Raw genomic sequence first — 22,720 nt, 5'->3', positions numbered from 1 at the left:
TTTCATCGCAGAATAGATCGATCGAAGAGCTCGCGACACAGTGACAGTTAATCGCAATTAATCCTTGACAGATAGTAGTGGCTAAAAGCATCTAGTTATTCATCGATTTTTTGTGGAATTGTCCATTCTATAGGGTTGAAGTACGGATGATGTATGTATGTGTGTGTTTGTTAACAGGCAACCCTATATGTATATAACTAAATTTATAAAAATAGGGAATCGCAAAGAACAGAAGAATTGCAAAAAGTAGGCAGATCGAAACGATTGGTTATTGCTTTTCCTTACAATTCGAGGTGTTTCTACAAATAATCGAAGTCTTTTATCAATTAGTGTAGTTATTTAATTCGTTGCTCGATTACACTGCTTTTCAAGGATTAGCAAAGCGAGCTCACACTTTTGATGGGTCGCGTATTCTTCGCTGCACAAGTGTCGCTAGCGTCTCCTTGACAACCGTAGTCCCTGTTCGCTTGGCAGTCCGCCGGGTAGCATTCTCGGAGGCGCCGACAGCTCCAGGCATCGTGTTAATTCAACCATCTCCTAATTAACCAAGATCCCACGTCGATCGAAACCTATCCTCGTTATCTAATCTGTTGCTTCCTAGTCTGTTCTCATTGCATAATAACCATACAGTTGTACAAACATGCAGATACATTCTCAATCAAATAAAAATTTGACTCGATATATTCGAGTACTCGAATTTTGAGTCGAGTCATTACTCGGTCTGTCGAGCCGAGTCGAGCGTTTGAATTTTCCGAGCTACTTGTAATCAACGAACTGTTTGAAAAAAATTCGAGCTACTTGAAGAAATCAAACAGCTCGAATATTCGAGCCATCGTACAAACTTCGATCTACTTGAAAATGAATTTTTAATTACTCGGATACAGTAAAGTCGCGATTCTTGTCAAACAGCCTGTGTTCTGCATGGTCAATTACGAGTGTTACTCACGGTAACTCGAAAGCTAAAGATCTGTTTGAGATGAAAATTCAGTTTCGAGCTCGCATTTTTTTTTAAACAGTTGGTCGGATCTCAAGTAGCTCGGAAAAATCAAACGCTCGACACGGCTCGAGCAATCGAATCGAGTTTAGCTCAGCTCGTAAATTACGGGTACTCACCGATTTTGATAACCTTGAGATCTGTTGCCAAGGTTGTCATGATGAACAACTTCTCCCTATATGTACATGTTACAGCATCTTGCAAGAACGTCTAGACGTGAGAAAGACGACCGGGTCGCGATAGATTTGCAGACGACCGGGTCGCGATAGATTTGCAGACGACCCGTTATGGCAGCCCTCGATTTTCATAAATCGCTCGGTCAGACCACCCACGCCGAAATTTTCCGTCGCAAATGGCCCGTTAGGGGCGGGCGTACTTCGTATTCGCGACGGGACGTTATTATACGTTCCGGGACCGTCATTCCGCGGCGGGGTTCATCCGTAACACCTATTCGAAAACTAAATTGTCCGCTATCTTTCATTCCCCGCGATCGGCTCCGTGTTAAATGAAGCGATCGGTAAATATCACCTACCGGTTCCCACGTGCCGCAATTTTCTCACGCTTCGCGGCACACGAAATCGCCCGTCTTTTTCCCTCCGGTGCGCCTAATGATAATCATGAACATAATCGCCGCATTTGCGGCTGCGGAGGCCTGCAGCTCACTCATGCTGAACTCTAAACAATTCTTATTCTTAGTTTCTTTTGATGTCGTCCTGTTTTGAATATTATCTATTCATCTTCTCACAATCATAACGTATCAAAAAATGCCAACTGCACATAAAAATCATACAAACGAGAAAAAGAGAAGAATCGCATCCCAAGCGCCAGCTCGTTACAATTTCAACTGAAAGATAAAAAAAGAACACAAAAAGTTCCACGTTACCGTTTACCCAGCATAGAGCTAGTGAAAGTGTTGAAAGGTATAAAATCAACTCCGTCGACGATAAAGTGATTAGAGGACGGCGCGGCGGTGAAATTTTCAGGACCGGAAGTTTTAATTTGCACAGGTTTTCGCGAGCGGACCGGTAATGCGCGAGAACTGGCAATTTATACGAGCGTTTCGCGATGGTCGTGGGCCGCGTCGCGACGCGTCGGTGTTTGGCCAGGACGTAAGTTACACGGAAAAAGTCACATTTGCGGAGATTCGATGTGATATCGATTAAACCCGTTGGTCGGTTTGCACAGCGGGCGAGTAACGGCGAATAGACAAGCTGCCTCACGCAGAGCCTACTGTACGCAACATTAACCCGTGACCGCGGCTCGATAATTTACCAAGCACACCCTCCCTTGACAAATGCGGCCGCGCCGAAAACGAACCAGCCGTTACAGAGACGACACGGAGATCGCCCATTGAAAACGATCGGGCCGGTCGCGGCCGGTTCGTTTATGTTCCGATCGTTCCGTGGGAAACGCTTGTCTGCGGCTGCGACTGTTAATCACCGGACTTTGGAGGCTCCGGCTAGGCCAACAGAATCCTAGGTTTGCGTTCCGAGTGACTTTGGTCGCTTGGGTGGTGGCCGAGACGCCTTTATTTAGCACTGGGTTACTTTAAGGCTGATTGAAGGTTTTAACCCTAAGCAGTCTAACTCAGAGTTAGACTTGTTAAGATAGCATGCTTCATTTTATTTAAATGATTGAAGAATCGATCCGGATCCAATTACTAACGTTGGAGACATCAGTTTCTTGATAGAATGAGGTCTGGATTTTCGTTGTCCACGGCTTGAGCGCACTTTAGAGACACGAGACACATGTTGCACAACCGTCTGCCACATATTTCGAACTAATAACCCACAACCTTACCGGTGCTAATTAGTCATCGTTAATATGCGTGAGTCACCTAACGAAGCAGCTAGCAGTACCAGTATCGACATGGCCATTTTACCACGTTTTTATTAGCTCGCTTTCTTGTCTGTCTGTTTGTTTGTCTGTTCGGTACAAATTTTGCAATTAATTTTAAACTAACTTCGCGATGAGCTAGAGACTTGAAATTTTAAACATAGCTCACAACTGGATAACAATGCAATATTAAAAAACAAATTTTTAAAAAAACTGTGCGTTCAGGAGAAAAAAATTTTAATATTAACCGTCACACCTTTCGTCGCGCGACGTTCGGTAGCACGTCATCGCGTTCAGTGATCCCCACTCCCCGCGACAGCGCTCCCTACTCTACTACGCGTTCCCACTCTGACTCATCCCCATTCCACTGACCCGTGCGGTGTGTTTATAAAGTTACATACTACGTATTATTGTACTATAATGTTTGTTTACCAAGCGAAAGAACCGTTAAGTACACCGAGATTCTCCGTCAAGCTTTATTTTTACCACGGCGTTTGTTACCACTTTTTTACTACGTTTTTTCGATATGACACGGTCGCAATACCGTCTGAATTTTGCTATATGTCTTTGTTATAATCTCATCAAAATGATTAAAGTCGATTGTAAAATTTCACACACACAAGACTAAAAAGCAGAAAATAATTATTTAAATAAAAATAAACTTTTTAAAAATACCACGTTTTTAAAACGGACTAAAATGTATAAAATAATTTAAATAAAAATAAATTTTTAAAAGGATATCGTTTAAAAAACGGACTAAAAAATATAAAATAATTTTTCCTAGCCCCATACAGGTTCCTAACCCCATACAGATTCCTAACCCCATACAGATAGTCCTAAAAATTTGTGATTGTGAATTTTTAATAGCTTTGAAAATACTTGTAAGATTTGAAACGAAAAACGTGGGGCGCAAGATAATAGTAAGGAGTGTAGAGAGTAGCTGTCGTTGAGAAAACTCACACAACAGTTCATATCATTTGCAGAGTTAATGACTTAGGTGTTAGTGACAAATTGTTAGTGATTTAGGTGAACTATTCATGCATCAATTATCTATTGCATGCGCCCCACGATTTTCGTTTTAAATCTTACAAGTATTTTCATAGCTATTAAAAATTCACAATCACGAATATTCAGGACTATCTGTATGGGGTTAGGGACCTGTATGGGGCTAAGAAAAATTATTTTATACTTTTTAGTCCGTTATAAAAACGTGGTATTTTTAAAAAATTTATTTTTATTTAAATAATTTATACAATCATTTCCTAAATGATTTATCACAATTCCTTCTTATCGATAAACAGTGTTCTTCCTCGATGGACGATGTTTATTTATATTATCGATTAATTTTTCCTTCCTCCTGGTGTTACGTTCTTACGGTAAAGTTTATTTATGTTCCCGTAAACTATCGTGTCTGAATAATCAGGCAGGTGTCCTTCTGAATTATTCAGAAGGCGATAAGTGGTTCTTTTTGTATAAAAGTCGGATCGTCTCGTAAGTTTCCAGTAGTAAGTTTTGAAAATTCACAAACATGTCTCGCTCTGCCATCCTCCTTCTCTTCGTCGCCGTTGCCTACATTGCCTGTAAGTATCAATGACAAGTAACTATAGATGACAATTAACTCTTTGAGTTCGATTTCGCGATGCTTCGTTAATTTTTCCTGTTTCTTGATTTTACTTTAATTAGTATGCAAGGTAGAAGCGTGTGGCCGTAACGAGCAGTTCAACGAGTGTCCAAGTCGATGCGAACTTAAATGCAACGAAGAACCAAGGGCATGCATCGAGGTTTAAATTACTTATATCTCACCTTTAAATTTAAAGATTTTTGTAAAGAATTTATATACAGTAAATCTTCTATAAACGCGAAAAGGCCGTACACGATAAACGCAAAAAAATATCCCCTCCACTCTAGTAATCTGATCTCTGCTCGGGTATATCGGTGTGGTCCACTACTAATGCGACGCGGAGGGTCGCAATAGTCTCTAAATAATTTTTATTATTACTTATTTTTTTTATGAAACTTTCACCGATATATTTGTGGCATTTTGCTGATTAAAATAAGACCAAGCACGATATAATTTCAACTGTATTTAATGGTTTAACTGACGATGAACGTTACGGGCGCAAGAAGGACAGCGTATCGTCGCAGTCGCCTCGGTCGCGCGCGGTCTCTCTTTACCCGCGCCGTCATTCTCTACGTTCGACTCGGCCTTTGAAGCTCAAAAAATAGTATCCGACTAAAGTCGGTTCCATCAGAGTCCATAATTGCGGACGAACCGGTTTTCGTTCGTTCTTGCGCATCTCCCACTCCATCCGCCCCCTTCCCAATGTACAGCTTATGTACAGCCCACCACCCAGCGCCACCTCACCGACTTCCGAGATGCGCGACAAAGTTATGGACTCTGATGGACTAAAGTTTACGAAAAATGCAAACGAACCTCCCCGAAGCTTTTGCGTTTATAGAGGATTTACTGTAGTATTTACTGTTACTCTCGCTGTAGAATAAGTCATTCACAGTCAGACAAGTAGAAAAAAGCAGATGTTTAACTTCTGTGTCTAGGAGTGCGGAGAGCCCAGCTGCCAATGTAAATTGGGATACTGTAGAGACGAACGAGGAGAGTGTGTCTCGAACAAAACAGCTTAATTAAGGAATTACTATCGCGTTAATTGCTTCAAGATATTTCTGGATAACAATAGGTACAAGACTTTGATTGACATAAATAATATCGTCCTCACTACATTCGTGTTTTAAGATCTATGTCACCCTTCAATCCTGCGCAGATTAAAAATGATAAGCTCCATACCGAAAATTAAACACTAATCGATCTACACTTGACAAAATGAGATGAATCACTTCGACTCCTCCGACAATTCCAGCGGTAAACGAGATGGAATGTCATCGAAGTTGATCAATACACGCGTTGTTCCTTCGTTCACGTTGTCAATCGAGTACACTATCCGTACCAAAGTGGCAATCTTATCGTGCCCTCTGATAAGAGAGTATCGCGCTTTACTTATCTATGGAAAAAAAGAACGACGAACCGGTAATTGAACTGGTGGTTTTTAATAAATCGTTGCAGCATGCGCGGACGATTCCAAGAAATTACCAACACTTTACGATTAATCCGGACACCTGATCCTTGGAGCTTTCGACTGTCGATATCGAAAATGATCGATCGCGATCGTTGCGCCAATTATAAACGAGAGAGGAATCATTTTAATAAGTTCTTTCCATTCTGCGGAAAATAATAATACGGGAAAAGCTGAAATGTGTTTCAAGCGGTTGTTTTATTCAACATTTGTGTAAACGGAGTTAACAAAAATTAGCGATGCTCTCTACAATGGAACATTCGTTGTTACAATTGTCGCTATGTGTATAACGGGTGACAACGGCTCGAAGGATTAGCTCTAATAAACGCTGGAAAATTTTATTCTAAAATTGGCAACGATCCTCGCGATCGATTACCTCGTCCAGAAAATTAACAGTCTCGAGTCAGGACACACTTGTCCTCCTTGTTCTTGACGTAGCCGGGTTTACATTCGCAGCCAATTTTGCAGCTCTGAAACAAGGAACAAATTACAATCAGATTCTGTTGAAAAGGATAATTAAACATCGAGAGCGATTCATGGGAGAATTATTCTGTTAGAACACGAGTGATCACGTTGTACTAATCGCGATATTTCTGTATTTACTTATAACTTGTTTATACCGTGCGTCCTCATACGATGTCGCTCGTACAGTCCAGAGCACGAGAGAAAACTAGCGAGAAGGGAACAGGGAAAGAAGCCTGACCATTCAGATTGCCTTTGCGTTCCTCTTGCCCCGTTCCTCTCCCGCTAGTTTTCTCTCGTGCTCTGGACAGTACTTACGCGTGTCGCCAATACGGGGATACCTTCTTCTCTTTGTGAACATCTGCATAGTGCAGATAGAATATTCTACGTATCGCTCTAATACAGTATATTTCAACATATTCGCACTAACCATTACGCAAATTGGCGGAGCCTTCCTTTCGCACGTGTCTATGCAGGGTGAACCACAGCTGTTGAACACCTCGTTGGGTCCGCACTTTTCATCACCTTGGGTCTCCTGTGGGTACGCCACTGAAAGAAAAATCACGAAATTGTAATTTTTACGATTTTATTCGCCACAATTTCATGAACTTCTACGACGGACAAATGATTCTTTAAAACATATATTGTGGATATAATTTATGAATTTTTCCGTGGTCTACATGGTACAGTAAGAAGTATAATTTTTGTAGTGCTAACCGAGTCTCGAACAATGTGACGCTTTAAACGACAAAACAGAAAAAATGCATGACACACTAAATTGAAATAATTGAAGCACAATTTTCTAATATCACAGACTCTATCAATGTCTCTGGCGATGGCTCTGAAAACACGTTCCTTTACCAGATTCAACAAAAACAGATAAAAAGGCACACTCGCATGCAGAAGTTTATCATTCCCTGCATCGATGGTGACGAAAATACGTTTGATTTGCCAACAAACCTGCTACAAACAGCTGCGTCAGTTAATAAAAGGTGAAAGCTATCGTTATCAGCATCAACAACTACAAATGATTCAGAAAATTCGCTATACACAGGCACACGTACACTACAATTCGTCGAACGATTCCACACTTTGATAATTTCGAAGCTTCTTGGTTGAAGCTAATGAATGAAATATTGACTGAAACTCCGAGTTGATTAAAGAATGACCACAGACATGGCGGATCTACGAGTATTGGCTACTCACCGGTGTAGGCGACGGCCACGACGAGCAAGAGAAGAACTGTAGCGCGAGTCATGTTGAGAGGTTTTCTGGATAGTACGAGTTAGACTTGTCGAGTGCTCAAAAACGAATGCTGATCTCCGCTCGGTCCGCTCAAGCTTTTATACGATGACCACCGGTCTGCTCTCCCCGATTTTTGCCACACGTCTCCGCGTATCGCTCTCTAAAATTCACGATTCGTATTATCGCTTGCGACTTGTCGCATCGATTATCTGTCGAGATAATGCGGTGTCTGCTTACAGCAAACAAGAGATCGATGCGATACCAAACAGAACTGACTCATTCTAGGCTCTGTTACCCAAATTTCGAGGTAAACTTCACTTCCCGGTAGCCATCTTCGTCGTAGACTACCGGAAAATTCGAAAGATTATGCAACAGCCCGCATAGTTAGCAAAATTAGCGTTCTATTAGAACGTTTCCGAAATGACGCGTTGCCATGCAGAATAATAAAAACGTCCACTACACCTGCTAAAATTCGATATTTTATGTATAAAATTTGTGAATGAAATGTATTGCATCCTCTAGTATTGCTCCTGAGCACAATAAAAATAAAAGATAAGGAGACACTGTTCTCACGCGTTTTATTTTGATTTCAAGCTCACCTTTATCAGGAGTAAGTTAATACAGCTCCCTAATCTCGTTTTAAAGTCCCTATCGGCAGACTCTACGTGTTTCTACCTAGTTTGCTGAATCATATGATGCCTTGACATAATTCGCTAGTCATTTTATCGATCTAGATGCTATCAGAAATTTCTTCAGTCGACCAGCATCGATTTTCAAGACAAAAACGTGACCCTCTCTCGTTACAAGCTTCCCAGTGGAACGAGCCCAGCTAGCTTACTGGAAGATTACCGTTCTTTGATTTGTTCTCGCGAATCTCACTTGGGAGTACCGGTTTGTTGAGAAAGGGTGATAGAGTGAAGATATCTATATCGTCAGGATAACGACCTCTGTCATTGATATTGCAGACTGTCTAATCTCTTGTAACATCTCTAGAATGTATAACATTGCAACCATTCATTCTGGATTTTTATTCATTTATTATTAAATTCCCTAAAAAACGATTGAAAAGAGAGAGAAAAGAGGAAGAAGAAGGAGAGAGATGCGTTTTGTTCGCTAACCGAGCACTTATCTTATGCAAATTATTAATACGAATCGTCCTCCAATCCGTTGACTTTGCGCTATTTGTACTGAGCCGAGATCTTCTCGGAAGCTGAGAGTGTTTGCCGAGAGAGGAGAAACAGGTGGCGCGGCTGTTCCCTCTCTTTTTAAAGCATCTATCATGTAGTTCGTCGAAAGGGTGTCAATTGCTTCGAAGCATCGAGAAGAATCGCTGATACCGACGACATGATCGCGGAGAATATTTTCTAATAAGTTCTGCCGGCCAAATGTACCGCTTCAATCTCGAGTGTCTCGGTAAATCGGGAGCTGTCGTTGAAATTCGATCAGATTATCATTAATTAGCCTCTGTTTGTTGCACCTTGTGCGGAAAATTTCTCGCCGAAGCAGGCGAGTCTCGGTAAATATTTTTCCGAAATTTCATCGCACGCACGATCCATAAAACCGCGTCGCGATAATAATGCCGTTATCAATTTATATTTGGGACATTGCGCTCTCGACCAGCAACGATCTGACACACGGGTCATGATCTCCGACACCGAAACCGAGTCGAATTGCCTTCATTTCTGGGTCGATCGTGTAAATATTTATGTAATCTTCACAGTAAACGAAAACTTTGTTTCATTCCGTATTCTCGGTTACATTTCAAGGCGTAGTTCGCCTCGATTCAATATTTATTGCTGGATTTAAGGAATCCGTGAGTTTAATCAATTACGGAAACAAGATATTCATTTTTAGATGTTCAATCTTCATGATTATAAGGATCATGACTGCAATGATTGACTTTTCTATCTGCAACTTGTTCTTTTTATTGCGTAAAGCGTTACATATATCTGCGTATTTAATTCTACAGCGACTTCTTCGAGTGTAGTATGCTCAGTGTTCGTAGATTTAGGCTGGTCTCAATGTTTAGAAATTAGCTGGGAAGATAAGGTTGCTGGGAACCAATTCCAGGTCTTTTCACGATATTGAGAAACTCGGACACCGACCATTCCCTTTGGAACCTTATGTTGTCGATTATGCAACCTATGATCGAAACGCAGTCGCCATCGCTATCCTTGAAGTAGCCGAGTTTGCATTTGCAGCCTGGTCTGCACAACTGAAATCAAAATTTTTAGGTGGAGTCGATGGAGAGACAAATATAAGAGGAAATTCATTTTTAAAGGAATTAAGTCGGAGTTTCTTTTTCTTACCGGTCCATTACACCGTCCAGGTATAGGGCGTTCGCAAGTTGCCGAGCACGAGACGCATTTCGTGGGTTCCTCATTTTGGGAACATAAAATTGCAGCATCTGAAAAGCAACAGATTAGTGAAATGTTAGCAATAGTGTTATTCATTTTGTTAAAATATTATATAAGAAACTTACCAATAGCAGCCGGTGGATCGGCTGGAGCAGTTAGAACCGTGTCAGGCAGCTCTGAAAAATTGATATTCTTCACATTCTGTTCTCACCAATCATTTTTGCTATACTCATTCAGGAACACGTCTTTCTAATTTTAATGCACAATTATGTAGAATATTCAATTTCAATTTTGTCCGCAATAAATACAGTTACTCGAATTAATATTCGGACGCTCTAAACAAGACGATAACTTTTTTAATATTGTACTATACGATTTGAACTTTTTTGGGAAGCTAGAGCAATAAGTTTACTAGAGGATGCGAAAAGAAATTTTTTCAAAAATTGCAATTGATCGGAATTATAGAAAAAAAATACTAAAAGTTGCATTTTACAACTTTTTTATGTGGGCCTATATTGAAAATTTAAAAAATACGTTTTGTAGATCTGTGTCAATTAAAAATATTCTGAAAATTTCGTCAAAATCGGTCGACGTTGCAATATGCTACAAACATTCAAAGATGGTCAAAATTGCAGATTTTCACGATTTTCGGCCTATATCTAAGAATTCTTACATCTTTCAATGCCTGTCGTTTTTCCCCACATCAACCGATTTCGATGAAACTTTCACAGTGCATATAATTGACACAGCCCTACAAAACGTACTTTTCAAATTTTCAATATAGGCCAACGTAAAAAAGTTGTAAAATGCAACTTTTAGTATTTTTTCTACAATTTCGATCAATTGCTATATTTGAAAATATTTTTTTCACATCCTGTCGTAAACTAATCGGTCAAGCTTTCCAAAATAGTTCAAATCGTATAGTACAATATTAAAAAAAGTTATTGTCTTTTTTAGAACGTCCGAATATTAATTCGAAGAACTGTATAAAGCTTTGAAATACAGGTGAGAAGAACATGCGATTCTCAAAACGACCAATGTGTCACAGTATAATCACATTTCAACGTTGACACAACTAATCAGCGATTATTCAATACTATCTAAAAATCTATGATTCACGGGTAGAATATGTTCTTCCTGACGCAACACCGTCATTCAGAATTTCATTGACGAACGTCTAGTAGATAGAGTGTCAAGATTGGCTAGTCAAAAAATGAATGAACGTGGCCTATATTTTCCAGGAGAATCGATTATGCGAATCGAGGCGTACAAGCACACTTACGCGTTAAACAAAGAAATACGAGGAAAGAAATTGCAGCGATGCGATTCATCTTGCCCGATCGCAAAGTATCACGGGAAAGTATAATGCAACACTAATGAGTGCATTCTCAGCACGGCTTTTTATACTGAACAACTTCGATTGTTTAAGGAGACTGTAATTCATTCCCAACAAGCGTAATCATTGTTTAAATCCGCTGATCCTTTTGCAAACGTTTGCGCTCTCATTCGCTCGCGTTTTCCTCTCGATAAAAATTGAATGCGTTCTCGTCATCGTAAATAACCTCATAGAATAAAAAAAGAATCTCGTTTCCTCCGTGCATTTATTCCGAGATATCGATAATAGAAATATATCTGTGGTTGTCAGGAAGAACGCCGCATGTCACATAATTTCACTTTCGAGATATTGCCGTTTAAAGTTTTGGTCACTAATGCTGTGCCATAGGATATCGGTTCAATTGCATTATGTTTCTAAGCCTTTCGAATTTATTTTCATGACTTTTTTCTGATAAAGACGTAAATCCTATACTATAAAGCTCAATTAATGCATAAACTGAAATTTTTCGAAAATGTGACATGCGGCGTTTTTCCTGGCGACCACAGATATATGACTTTAATTGATTCCCCTTAGGGTTACAATTCTGACACAACTTTCCCTTTACCCCTTCTCGCAGCTCTTACAACCTGACCTTATTACTGACTTATAAACTAATTTACAGCTATACTTATATTAAATAGAGAGAGAGAGAGAGAGAGAAAATATATTTACAAAATAATTACTATTTCCAATATTCCATTCACATCGGCGTCCCCCCTTCCTACACCCCTGATCATACCCCCTCTTCCCATCGCTCATCTTCCATCCCAATCTTTTCCTTCATTCCCTCTCTCCATTCTTCCACGATAATGGAAATCAAGCCTTCTAAAAAAATCACCGAACAATTATGACTCATCGATGTTATCGAGCATATGGCTGATAAAGACAATGTCTCTACCTTTGTTTTACGAATAAATGCAAATTTTCCGGGCCACTAACGAAGCGTTATCTCTCGCAGTTTATCAGAGATCGTAAATTCTGATCTATGATTCGATAAAGGTAAAAAAAAGTTACGATCACGAGAGCGTTTATCGCGAATCTGCTTAATTTATCAAGTCGGTCGGGAGTATTAACACAGAATCGGATTAAACTGCATAAAAATTCATCGATTATTTATTCGCACGGTACAACGTAATCTTAAAGAGATTCGAGGATCAATGTAGATGGATCCGGTCATCAACAAATTGGGTAGTCAGCTGTTAGGGATGTTAACAATCCTGCCGGGTGACGCAACTTCCACTGGAGCTTCTCAGGAATCCACTCTTACACTGACAACCGATTACGCATTGCTAAACCGAGACAAAAGAAATCGGGATTAATCTCTGGACTGTGTCGAAAGAGTGTGAATACTAACCATAGTGCAGAATTCCGGGTTCGGTGTTCCGCAAGACGGTTCGCAAGCTGATCCGCAGGAATTGAACTCCTCGTTCACGCCACATTGCTGTCCATTTGAACCTCCGAAAAGAATAAACGCCCGTGTTATGCTCCGGGAGCACTTCCGCTCACACCTTTACCGGCTCGGGTTTAATTCGGGGTTATTGTTGGGAATAATCAGATCGAGGTCAATATTTTATACCGATGTTACGGATGACGAACAGGTGTTCAATATCATCTCTGGCAGGAACCGTCCTAGATAAACGAACAGAGTTTTTCCCTAGATAAATCTACATAATTGTTTAGGTTAGTTTAGGGCCCAAACGTACGCACGACCAACTGGTCGTTGACAAAATACGAATGTTCACTTGAAGGGTACTGACAAGTACCACCCGTCATTGCAGGGCTATATAAGCCCTTACATTTCTACTCTCGTGGGCTAGTACTGTCGTAATCACGAATAGTGTCGCGTCGTGCTGCATCTCGGAAGTCAACTACCAGTGAGATCGGACGTTCGTTCCTTTTGAATCAAAGTTTAACCGTACAGATTCCGCGAGTTCGGTCTAAAATCTGTTAGGCAGTGACAAGGTTGCTTCGAGTCCCCCGCATTGCCAGTGCGTCAACACCGTGCGTCTTAGCTTAGGTAATATCACCTTTCAATTTCTTTCCTATTCTAAATTCAGTTCATTCGCGACACAAGTACACTTGTAGAACGAAACTCTATAGTAAGAATATATTTGTCTTCTTTGATAATTAACTCAAATTCATTAAACCCATAATTATCGTCCAATATCCTAACCAAGTAATTGAACGTCCCCACATGATACAATCTTACCGCTCGGATTGTATCAATTAAATTATACTAGTTACGAGGCTTACTAATTATCCTAGCAATTCCCTGATTAACCATCAGGTTCTTTCGCGACATTCCAATTGTCCGAACAGAGATTTATCCAACCTAGCGGCTCCCCAGTTTCGCATTGGGTTCGTCCGCATCCTAACAGCTCCCTGATTTCGCATCAGGTTCGTCTGTGCTATTATACAACCTCCTAGCAGCTCCCCGGTTTTGCATCGGGTTCGTCTGCGTTTGACTCCATTCCTAGAGGCTCCCTGACTTCGCGTCAGGTTCGTCCTCGCTGTCAATAATCCTAGCGGCTCCCCAATTTCGCATTGGGTTCGTCCGCGTTCCTTAACTAACAAATTTATATCATATTCCTAGGGTAATAACCCTTCGCCGGCCACTCGTGCTACTCGCGGCCCTGGCTCGTAACAGAACTGGTGACAGCGGTGGGATTTATCAATTATTTTAGGATCACTTTAATTTTGGGTTTACTACGTTAAATTACTCGTAGCTGAGTATTGACAATATACTAGTTTTCCTAGTTACGTCTCAATATTATTAGCAATATACTAGTTTTCGCTAGTCACGCTTTTATACCAATAATATACTAGTTTTCCTAGTTAAAAGGTTTCTATATACTAGTTTTCCTAGTTGAAAGGTTTCGGTAATATACTAGTTTTCTCTAGTTACATTTTAAAAAAAAAATGCCGAATTCAGCTGCAAATACTTCTTCCGTTGACATAATGAACTTGACGGTTTCACTTGCAAATTCTATGTCGCTGTTGACGCAAAAGACATGCTTACAGAATATTACTTCGACAATTCCGACCTTTAACGGGGAAGACCCCTCTTTGATTCGTTTCGCGCAAACTTTAGAGGACGGGTTAACTTTGATTCCGGAGGGTACGGAAACCGAGTATCTGGCAATTGTTCTTACTAAGCTCGTCGGGCCAGCACGTAGATGCACATTAGAGCACAAGTTTACTACCGTAAAAGCGTTAATTCAACATTTGAAGAAACGGTTCGCTCCCGGCAAGAGCCTATCATATTATCAAGTGGAAATCGCGAAACTACATATTCGCGAAGGAGAGAGCCTACGACAATACATCGATAGGACAGGCCACTTGGTCTACTGTATGCGCGGAGCCATGAGGGAAAAATACGAGGCACATGCTGAAGGATTTATCAAATTGATGGAAAAGGACGTCATTGAAAACTTCATCGATGGATTACCGGATCGGATTTCCCTGAAGGTGTCGGCTATCTTGAAGGATATAAAAAATCTGGAGGATGCTTACGACGCCGTGCTACAGATAGATAAAAGATTAAGGAATCGACGACAGTCGCCTCGGAGTGAATCACCATCAAGGTGGTCCCGCCGAGATTCATATGACCAGGACTCTCGCTACCGCGATCGTGAAGTGTCATATCCCTTATCTCCAAGCAAATATGACCGACACAGGGATCAACGCACGAGACCATCTGGTTTTGAGGAGGAGAGAGAAGGACGAGCGTCTGCCTGGACCTTGCGTCACAGGAGCCCCTCCGGTTCCCCCTCCAACCGTTCGGATTCGTCAATTGTGAGAGACGGAGAGAAACGGTATACAATTTTAAAAAATTCCGATAGGAATCGCATGTCAAAATCGTATTGTTGGCATTGCGGAACATCCGGACACGATGGAAAATTCTGCAAGAATCGACCGCGTAGTCCGCGATTCCAAAGAGATTCGCGAGATTCGTCCGTGGAATCGAACAAATCTTTAAACTTCGATCGCGCTCACCGTACAGGCGACACGATGAGCGAAAACAAAGAAGTTCGCCAAAGAACTGTCCGCTTCGAGGAAAAACCCTCATCAAGGAAGCTCCAGCACCACGAATCAAAATCAAAATCCCAGAACTGGAATCAGGCACGGGAGAATTTCTAATTGATGGTGGAGCATCCGTAAATTTAGTCGTTCTTGACGTTTTAGGAGAAGGAGCAGAAATTGTTTCACGCGAAGAAATTGAAATAACTGGTCTTACTATAAATCCAATTCGCACTCTAGGAACTACGATACTTCACATACACGAAGCTCCTGCGTTTTTCTACGTAGTGAAGCGTCTTGCAATAGAAGCAGATGGACTTATAGGAAGCCCATTTTTAAAACAGGAAGAAGCAGAAATTTCTTATTACCATGGGACACTGGTATTAAAAAATAAGCCCATCAGGCCTATTCGATTTTCAAATTACCAGCAGGACTCAGATGTACGGACCAAACATCGCATCGATGCCCGAACATCTCAACAGATTGCCATAAGAATAGCTAATCCAAGGATAAAAGAAGGCTATTTACCACGCATAAAAACGCACAAACAACTCTACATAGGAGAAGCCGCCGTCCTGAACGACGGAGGAAAATGTCATGTTATGGCAACCAACACTAGCGAGGAAGCCATAGACGTAGAAATAGAGCCACAAATCGTGGAACCTTACGACATTTTGAGCACATCAGATGAAGATATTTATTCAGAGGTACGTCAACATTGTAATTTCAAAACTAGAGAAGATAGGATACAGGGAATCTCCGAAACGCTAAATTTGAGTCACCTGAACAAAGAAGAACGGTGTAGCATCACCGCATTGATAAAGGAATTTCCCGATCGATTTTATCTCCCCGGAGATAAATTAGGGAAGGCATCTGATTTCAAGCACTCCTTACATACAACTGATGAGATTCCGATTAACACGAGACAGTATCGCTACCCTCCTGTACACCAAGAGGAAATAAAAAAGCAAATCAATGGCTTATTATCCGATGGTATTATTACTCCGTCGAAATCTCCGTACAATTCACCCTTGTGGATTGTACCCAAAAAACCAGATGCGCAAGGAAACAAACGTTGGCGCATGGTAATAGATTTTCGTGCGCTCAACGAGAAGACCATTTCCGATAAATATCCACTGCCTCAAATTACGGAAATATTGGATCGTCTCGGAGGAGCCAAATACTTCTCCGTTTTCGATCTTGCCAGTGGGTTCCACCAAATAGAAATGGATCCGAAAGACAGACAGAAGACAGCTTTCACCACCCCTAATGGACATTATGAATTTTCACGAATGCCGTTTGGTTTGAAAAATGCACCACCTACTTTTCAACGCCTCATGGATCAGGTATTAACTGGACTCCAGGGAACGGACGTTTTCATTTACCTGGATGATATCGTGGTTTACGCTGCGTCATTACACGAACACAACATTAAAGTCAGGAAATTATTAAACCGCTTGCGAGAACATGGTTTAACTCTTCAAACCAATAAATGCGAATTCTTACGAAAAGAAGTTGCATACCTTGGACATATTATTTCAAGACAGGGAGTAAAACCTGATCCCCGAAAATTAAAGGCTGTCAAGGATTTCCCAACGCCTACCTCACAGAAAAATATACAACAGTTTTTGGGTTTAGTAGGATATTACCGAAGATTCGTACCAGATTTCACTACAAAAGCAAAATCTCTAATTGACCTTCTAGGAAAGGGCAGAAAATTCAAATGGACTGAAGAACAGGAAAACAGTTTCAAGCAGTTACGTGAAGAACTCTGTCGAGAGCCTATTTTACAATATCCAGATTTCAGCAAACCATTCGTCATTACAACAGACGCCTCTGAATATGCCGTTGGAGCCGTGCTTAGTCAAGGCGAAATAGGAAATGATCTGCCGATCGCTTATGCATCGCGCAGCCTCAACAAAGCAGAGAGAAATTATTCAGCCACGGAAAAAGAATGTTTAGCAATGGTATACGCCGTCAAATATTTCCGACCGTATGTGTACGGAACAAAATTCACATTGGTTACAGATCATCGACCATTAGTTTGGCTGCATTCTGTGAAAGATCCGACATCAAGACTCATGAAATGGAAGCTCCGACTATTAGAATATGATTATCAGGTTGTCCATAAATCTGGAAAAACAAATAAGAATGCTGATGCATTATCACGTAATCCTACTTCCACCTGTTTACCACTCATCCCGAGGGAAGTCAAAGACCCCGATTTTAAAATCCAAATACCGAAAACAGCTGTCGACGCTGTTTCAATAGGACAACGCGTCAGACAACTACATCGAGACCGAGAAAAACGGCCGAAATATCAACAAACAAGCAGCAGTTCAGATGAGACGGAACAACCCGCCCTGGGGAAGGTTCAACGCTCACCAATTATTAACATAAATAGAACTCTTCCGAGTTTATCTAAAGAGATAGTGATGCCAGACGAAGATCAGGACAACGCACACCATTTTTTGCCCGCAGCAAACTCCACAGAAATTTTTTCTACGGATAAGAATACGACCTTATCTGGTGATTTAATTTCGTTTGAGGAGCCACTGGAAAACACCGTTATAGAGAATAGGAACAATTTACAGGAGGATGTACCCAACATACCGCAGGTACCATTTCCCGAAATAGGTGGAATTTTGCAACGCAACGTAATTCGATTTCCAAACAATATAATACGCGAAGCAAGGGCGCGGCAACTGCCTGATCGCACAGCCGACCCTTACCCATTCTTTGACGCCGATACCGATGGTTCTTCTACCGAAACTGACCTGGAAGCGCCGCCGGAACCGAAACAGAGGATTAGCATTTCTTCAAACACCCTTACCGCAAAGGAAGACCATTATGTACATTTCATATCAGCTGATCGCAACCTAATAACCCCCGTAGGAAAACTGTTACTGGACACGGGATTGATAAATAAGCAAGAACTTTTAGCTGCACGACCGAAAAAGGGACAGGTCATAATTTCAAACAATGGGTTATTTAAAACCTTCAGCATTGTAATTTCCGATAACTTCTATGATAAACCAAAAGGATTGGATATAATTAATGGATTGAAAACTCTTCAATCTGCTTTAGAACAAAATAGGAGCAAATCTTTTCGAATATCCGCCACCGGAGATCATCATAAATCATCGCCTGATGAACTTTTCAAAGCATTAAAGGAAGTCTTTATAGATTCAACTTATCAAATTACAATATGTAACTGTGTTATTACTACACCTTCCGTAGAAGACAGGCAGGAAATCATCCATGAAGCACATGATAGCCTAATAGGAGGGCATAAAGGAGTTACAAAAACCTACAATCGCATTCGATCAAGATTTCATTGGCCACACATGCGCAACGAAATTCAGGATTACATCCGAAAATGCAAAAGTTGTCAGGAGCAAAAATTAGTCAGAACGAAAACTCGTCAACCTATGTTGATCACTGACACACCGTTGGACGCATTTGACAAAATTTCATTAGATACCGTTGGACCATTACCAATTACACCTGGAGGGAACCGACACATTCTCACCATGCAGGATAATCTAACCAAATATTGTATTGCAGTAGCGATACCTAATATCCGAGCCACCACCATCGCAGATGCTTTTGCAAGGCATTTTATTGCAATATATGGGACACCTCGAGCCATACTCACGGATAAGGGAACCAGCTTTATTGGAACTCTTATGACAAATCTGTCAGAAATATTCAAGATTAAACAAATCACCACCTCCGGATACCGACCACAAACTAATGGATCATTGGAGCGAAGCCATATTGTTCTTACAGAATACCTCAAACACTATATGGAGAACTACGAGGATTGGGATTTATTAATTCCGTTTGCAATGTTTTCTTATAACACGTCTGTTCATGAAGCTACCAACTTCACACCATATGAATTAATTTTTGGTAAACAGGCTCGAGAGCCAACCTCATTTCCAACCGGTACAATTTTGAAGACATATGGAGACTATTTATCGGAACTAATAACAAATATAGTCCGAATCCGTAATATAGCAGCAAATGGAAACCATGCATAACGATCTTCTAAGGAGCAGGACTACCTCCACCGACAGCAGTCTCTACCTGAGCACCACCTAGCAATAAGTACACTTACACCTACACTACACTCGTTAAAAATTTTTTCTCTTCAGTTTATTTTTTTTTCTCTCCACTTTTTTCTTTTTTTCTTAAAGTCTATTGTATCTAGGACGTTTCCTTCCTGATGAGAAAGCATCACGGGAACCGCGATGTTTCTTCTTGGTGGGGAGATGTTACGGATGACGAACAGGTGTTCAATATCATCTCTGGCAGGAACCGTCCTAGATAAACGAACAGAGTTTTTCCCTAGATAAATCTACATAATTGTTTAGGTTAGTTTAGGGCCCAAACGTACGCACGACCAACTGGTCGTTGACAAAATACGAATGTTCACTTGAAGGGTACTGACAAGTACCACCCGTCATTGCAGGGCTATATAAGCCCTTACATTTCTACTCTCGTGGGCTAGTACTGTCGTAATCACGAATAGTGTCGCGTCGTGCTGCATCTCGGAAGTCAACTACCAGTGAGATCGGACGTTCGTTCCTTTTGAATCAAAGTTTAACCGTACAGATTCCGCGAGTTCGGTCTAAAATCTGTTAGGCAGTGACAAGGTTGCTTCGAGTCCCCCGCATTGCCAGTGCGTCAACACCGTGCGTCTTAGCTTAGGTAATATCACCTTTCAATTTCTTTCCTATTCTAAATTCAGTTCATTCGCGACACAAGTACACTTGTAGAACGAAACTCTATAGTAAGAATATATTTGTCTTCTTTGATAATTAACTCAAATTCATTAAACCCATAATTATCGTCCAATATCCTAACCAAGTAATTGAACGTCCCCACATGATACAATCTTACCGCTCGGATTGTATCAATTAAATTATACTAGTTACGAGGCTTACTAATTATCCTAGCAATTCCCTGATTAACCATCAGGTTCTTTCGCGACATTCCAATTGTCCGAACAGAGATTTATCCAACCTAGCGGCTCCCCAGTTTCGCATTGGGTTCGTCCGCATCCTAACAGCTCCCTGATTTCGCATCAGGTTCGTCTGTGCTATTATACAACCTCCTAGCAGCTCCCCGGTTTTGCATCGGGTTCGTCTGCGTTTGACTCCATTCCTAGAGGCTCCCTGACTTCGCGTCAGGTTCGTCCTCGCTGTCAATAATCCTAGCGGCTCCCCAATTTCGCATTGGGTTCGTCCGCGTTCCTTAACTAACAAATTTATATCATATTCCTAGGGTAATAACCCTTCGCCGGCCACTCGTGCTACTCGCGGCCCTGGCTCGTAACACCGACATTTCTAATCCGACAAATTTCAAATTTCTAATCGAACAAATTTTACTCAATTGATTCAATTTGATACAATTTGAATCGGCTATAAAAAAAAACTAATGAATATTTTTTCAAAGTTATGAGTTTATTAGAAAGATTGAACCTTTCCATTTAGGAATGGAAGACAACATCATTCAAATGACTGCCACGGCTAGCCTTACAATACCCCATTCGATCAGTCCAACTTTTCAGTACATTTTCGATTGTTTGGGCCTCTATTTCGTCAATGGCAACTTCGATTTCGTGTTTCAAGTCGTCAATCGTCGCTGGATGGTTAGCGTAACACTTGTTCTTAACGGCTCCCCACAAAAAAAAAGTCCAACGGAGTCAAAACTTAGGAGGAGTTTACTTACTAGCAGAGAACACTGCCAGAACGGCGATGAGAACGAAGACGAAACGGGACATTGTAGCACTCGTTACTGGACAGCTTATGACCGACACTAAAACTCGCGGAAACTAGTTGGCTTTTATATAGCGCTGCTAGGACAGCCTATCGTTACGTCGTTCGCGCTGTCATAAGACGGACGATAGTCATCATTGCTTCCGTTTCTTTTGCATTTCTCGTTCAACCTTGTTTGATCAATCTCCAGCACTTAAAAACCGCAAAAATTATTACAGCAAGAAGCATTTCAAAGAAAGAAACGCCAGAAAAGACAGAGGAAGCTGTAGTCAAGAGAAACCGGTGACGTAAGTCCGCGCGTAATGCAAACGGAATTATTTTTTGCAGAGATAAAGTTAAACGTCTGTTTACCGTGTAGTAAAATTATTATCGTCCGCAAAGTGCGAAGATAATCTGCTTGTGCAGCTGCAGGCTGCTAGATTCGAATGTGTTTAGGCTGCTTCAACAATGGTGGTACGATCTCCAGGTTTAATTTATGTGTTCTTAATGAATCATTGGCGTGTTTCAATTCGGGTGTTTTGGAAAATGTTCAACTATTATTCAACATTCAGTCTTACTTTTTAATGATCTGAGGAAAATATGAAGCAACGAACGTCTCATTCCAAATAAAATAATCCATCAAATATAATTCTCTGATGCTTCCGCGACGATTTAACATTCAGACTGTCCAGTTTTTCTCGATTCTGGCCCAGTGTGCGACGCAAGCGATTCCTGCGGGTATCGACCGGTCAATCGGCGGACATTGTGCGGAGCCAGCAATTAGCGACCTTCCCGGCTTGTACGTGTGAAAAGGTTCCGAGCGGATTTCGCCCCATTGAGCCCGGAGCGGACTCTGCGGATCGGTCCGGATCAGCACAGCAGCAGCAGATCGATCGATCCAGCTCTCTGAATCCGCGTTTGCTTTTACCCTTAAATGCCTTTTCACAGCCGGCAGAGACAACGAACGCCGCCTCGCTGTTCCTCCCTCTCCCTCTCTCCTCGCTTCGCTTTTTATTTAGCGAAAGCGGGAGTCGAGAATCGAATATCCGACAGTCAAAATGCTATTTATTATTGAGCACTCAGGACTCAGGACCCCCTTAGCCGCCGCCCTCCCTATATTCTCATCCTTCGGGTCGGTAATTCGTCTCGACGGCGAGCGAGTGCTTTAAAGGCTGCTTTCGCCGCTAGTGCTTCTTCTCGATCGCTCTCGATCCCTCTACCGATAAATAATCCCTCTGTGTCTATTGCCAGACCCTACTGATGGCGTCTGGACGAGAACAGAGCAGAGCGTAGTCTCTGCATGCACGCGTTACCTTTTCAATCGGCCATGCAGTATCTAACAATCCAAGAAGCATCCTCATCGATAATATTCTTTTCTCCAGAATATAATCAGGCTCCTGTGATCCACATTTTCTCGGGAGGTTGTTCAGCAAATCTCGACGGTGAAAGGCTTCAGGAGTCCAGCTGGTCTTCGACATTGTCTCGGCAAGGTTATTCAGTGTTCTAAGTCGCCTGAATGCGACCAGCAGCCACTGGCAGCGGAAAACTCGATTGGAAGTCCTCGAGGGAGACCCACCCTC

General features: G+C 41.4%; 4 protein-coding genes across 4 annotated transcripts; 2 read left to right on the top strand and 2 right to left on the bottom strand.

The window, feature by feature from the left end:
- The first annotated feature begins 4,272 nt into the window (after nucleotides 1-4,272).
- On the top strand, nucleotides 4,273-9,655 carry LOC143216166 (chymotrypsin inhibitor Ani s 6). The gene is made up of 3 exons (XM_076439004.1): nucleotides 4,273-4,410; nucleotides 4,514-4,611; nucleotides 5,387-9,655. The coding sequence occupies exons 1-3, from the start codon at nucleotides 4,359-4,361 to the stop codon at nucleotides 5,468-5,470; spliced, it is 234 nt and encodes a 77-aa protein (XP_076295119.1). The 5' UTR covers nucleotides 4,273-4,358; the 3' UTR covers nucleotides 5,471-9,655.
- LOC143216173 (zonadhesin-like) lies at nucleotides 6,095-21,430 on the bottom strand. Its single transcript, XM_076439014.1, has 8 exons — nucleotides 21,115-21,430; nucleotides 12,710-12,813; nucleotides 12,569-12,644; nucleotides 7,919-7,967; nucleotides 7,766-7,852; nucleotides 7,585-7,649; nucleotides 6,809-6,927; nucleotides 6,095-6,386 (listed from the first exon to the last, which is right to left on the bottom strand). Exons 1-8 carry the CDS (start codon nucleotides 21,164-21,166, stop codon nucleotides 6,306-6,308), a joined length of 633 nt encoding a protein of 210 aa, XP_076295129.1. The 5' UTR covers nucleotides 21,167-21,430; the 3' UTR covers nucleotides 6,095-6,305.
- On the bottom strand, nucleotides 9,039-12,567 carry LOC143216164 (uncharacterized). Its single transcript, XM_076439002.1, has 4 exons — nucleotides 11,263-12,567; nucleotides 10,106-10,156; nucleotides 9,933-10,030; nucleotides 9,039-9,838 (listed from the first exon to the last, which is right to left on the bottom strand). The coding sequence occupies exons 1-4, from the start codon at nucleotides 11,309-11,311 to the stop codon at nucleotides 9,656-9,658; spliced, it is 381 nt and encodes a 126-aa protein (XP_076295117.1). The 5' UTR covers nucleotides 11,312-12,567; the 3' UTR covers nucleotides 9,039-9,655.
- Nucleotides 12,837-17,390, top strand: LOC143216312 (uncharacterized). Its single transcript, XM_076439233.1, has 3 exons — nucleotides 12,837-12,953; nucleotides 15,279-16,082; nucleotides 17,080-17,390. Exons 1-3 carry the CDS (start codon nucleotides 12,837-12,839, stop codon nucleotides 17,251-17,253), a joined length of 1,095 nt encoding a protein of 364 aa, XP_076295348.1. The 3' UTR covers nucleotides 17,254-17,390.
- Nucleotides 21,431-22,720: the final 1,290 nt, after the last annotated feature.

This window comes from Lasioglossum baleicum, chromosome 15, assembly GCF_051020765.1.
Source record: "Lasioglossum baleicum chromosome 15, iyLasBale1, whole genome shotgun sequence".
Taxonomy (NCBI): Eukaryota; Metazoa; Arthropoda; class Insecta; order Hymenoptera; family Halictidae; genus Lasioglossum; species Lasioglossum baleicum.
Note: the sequence above shows the minus strand (reverse complement) of the source record. Positions and strands in the feature narration are given on the sequence as shown.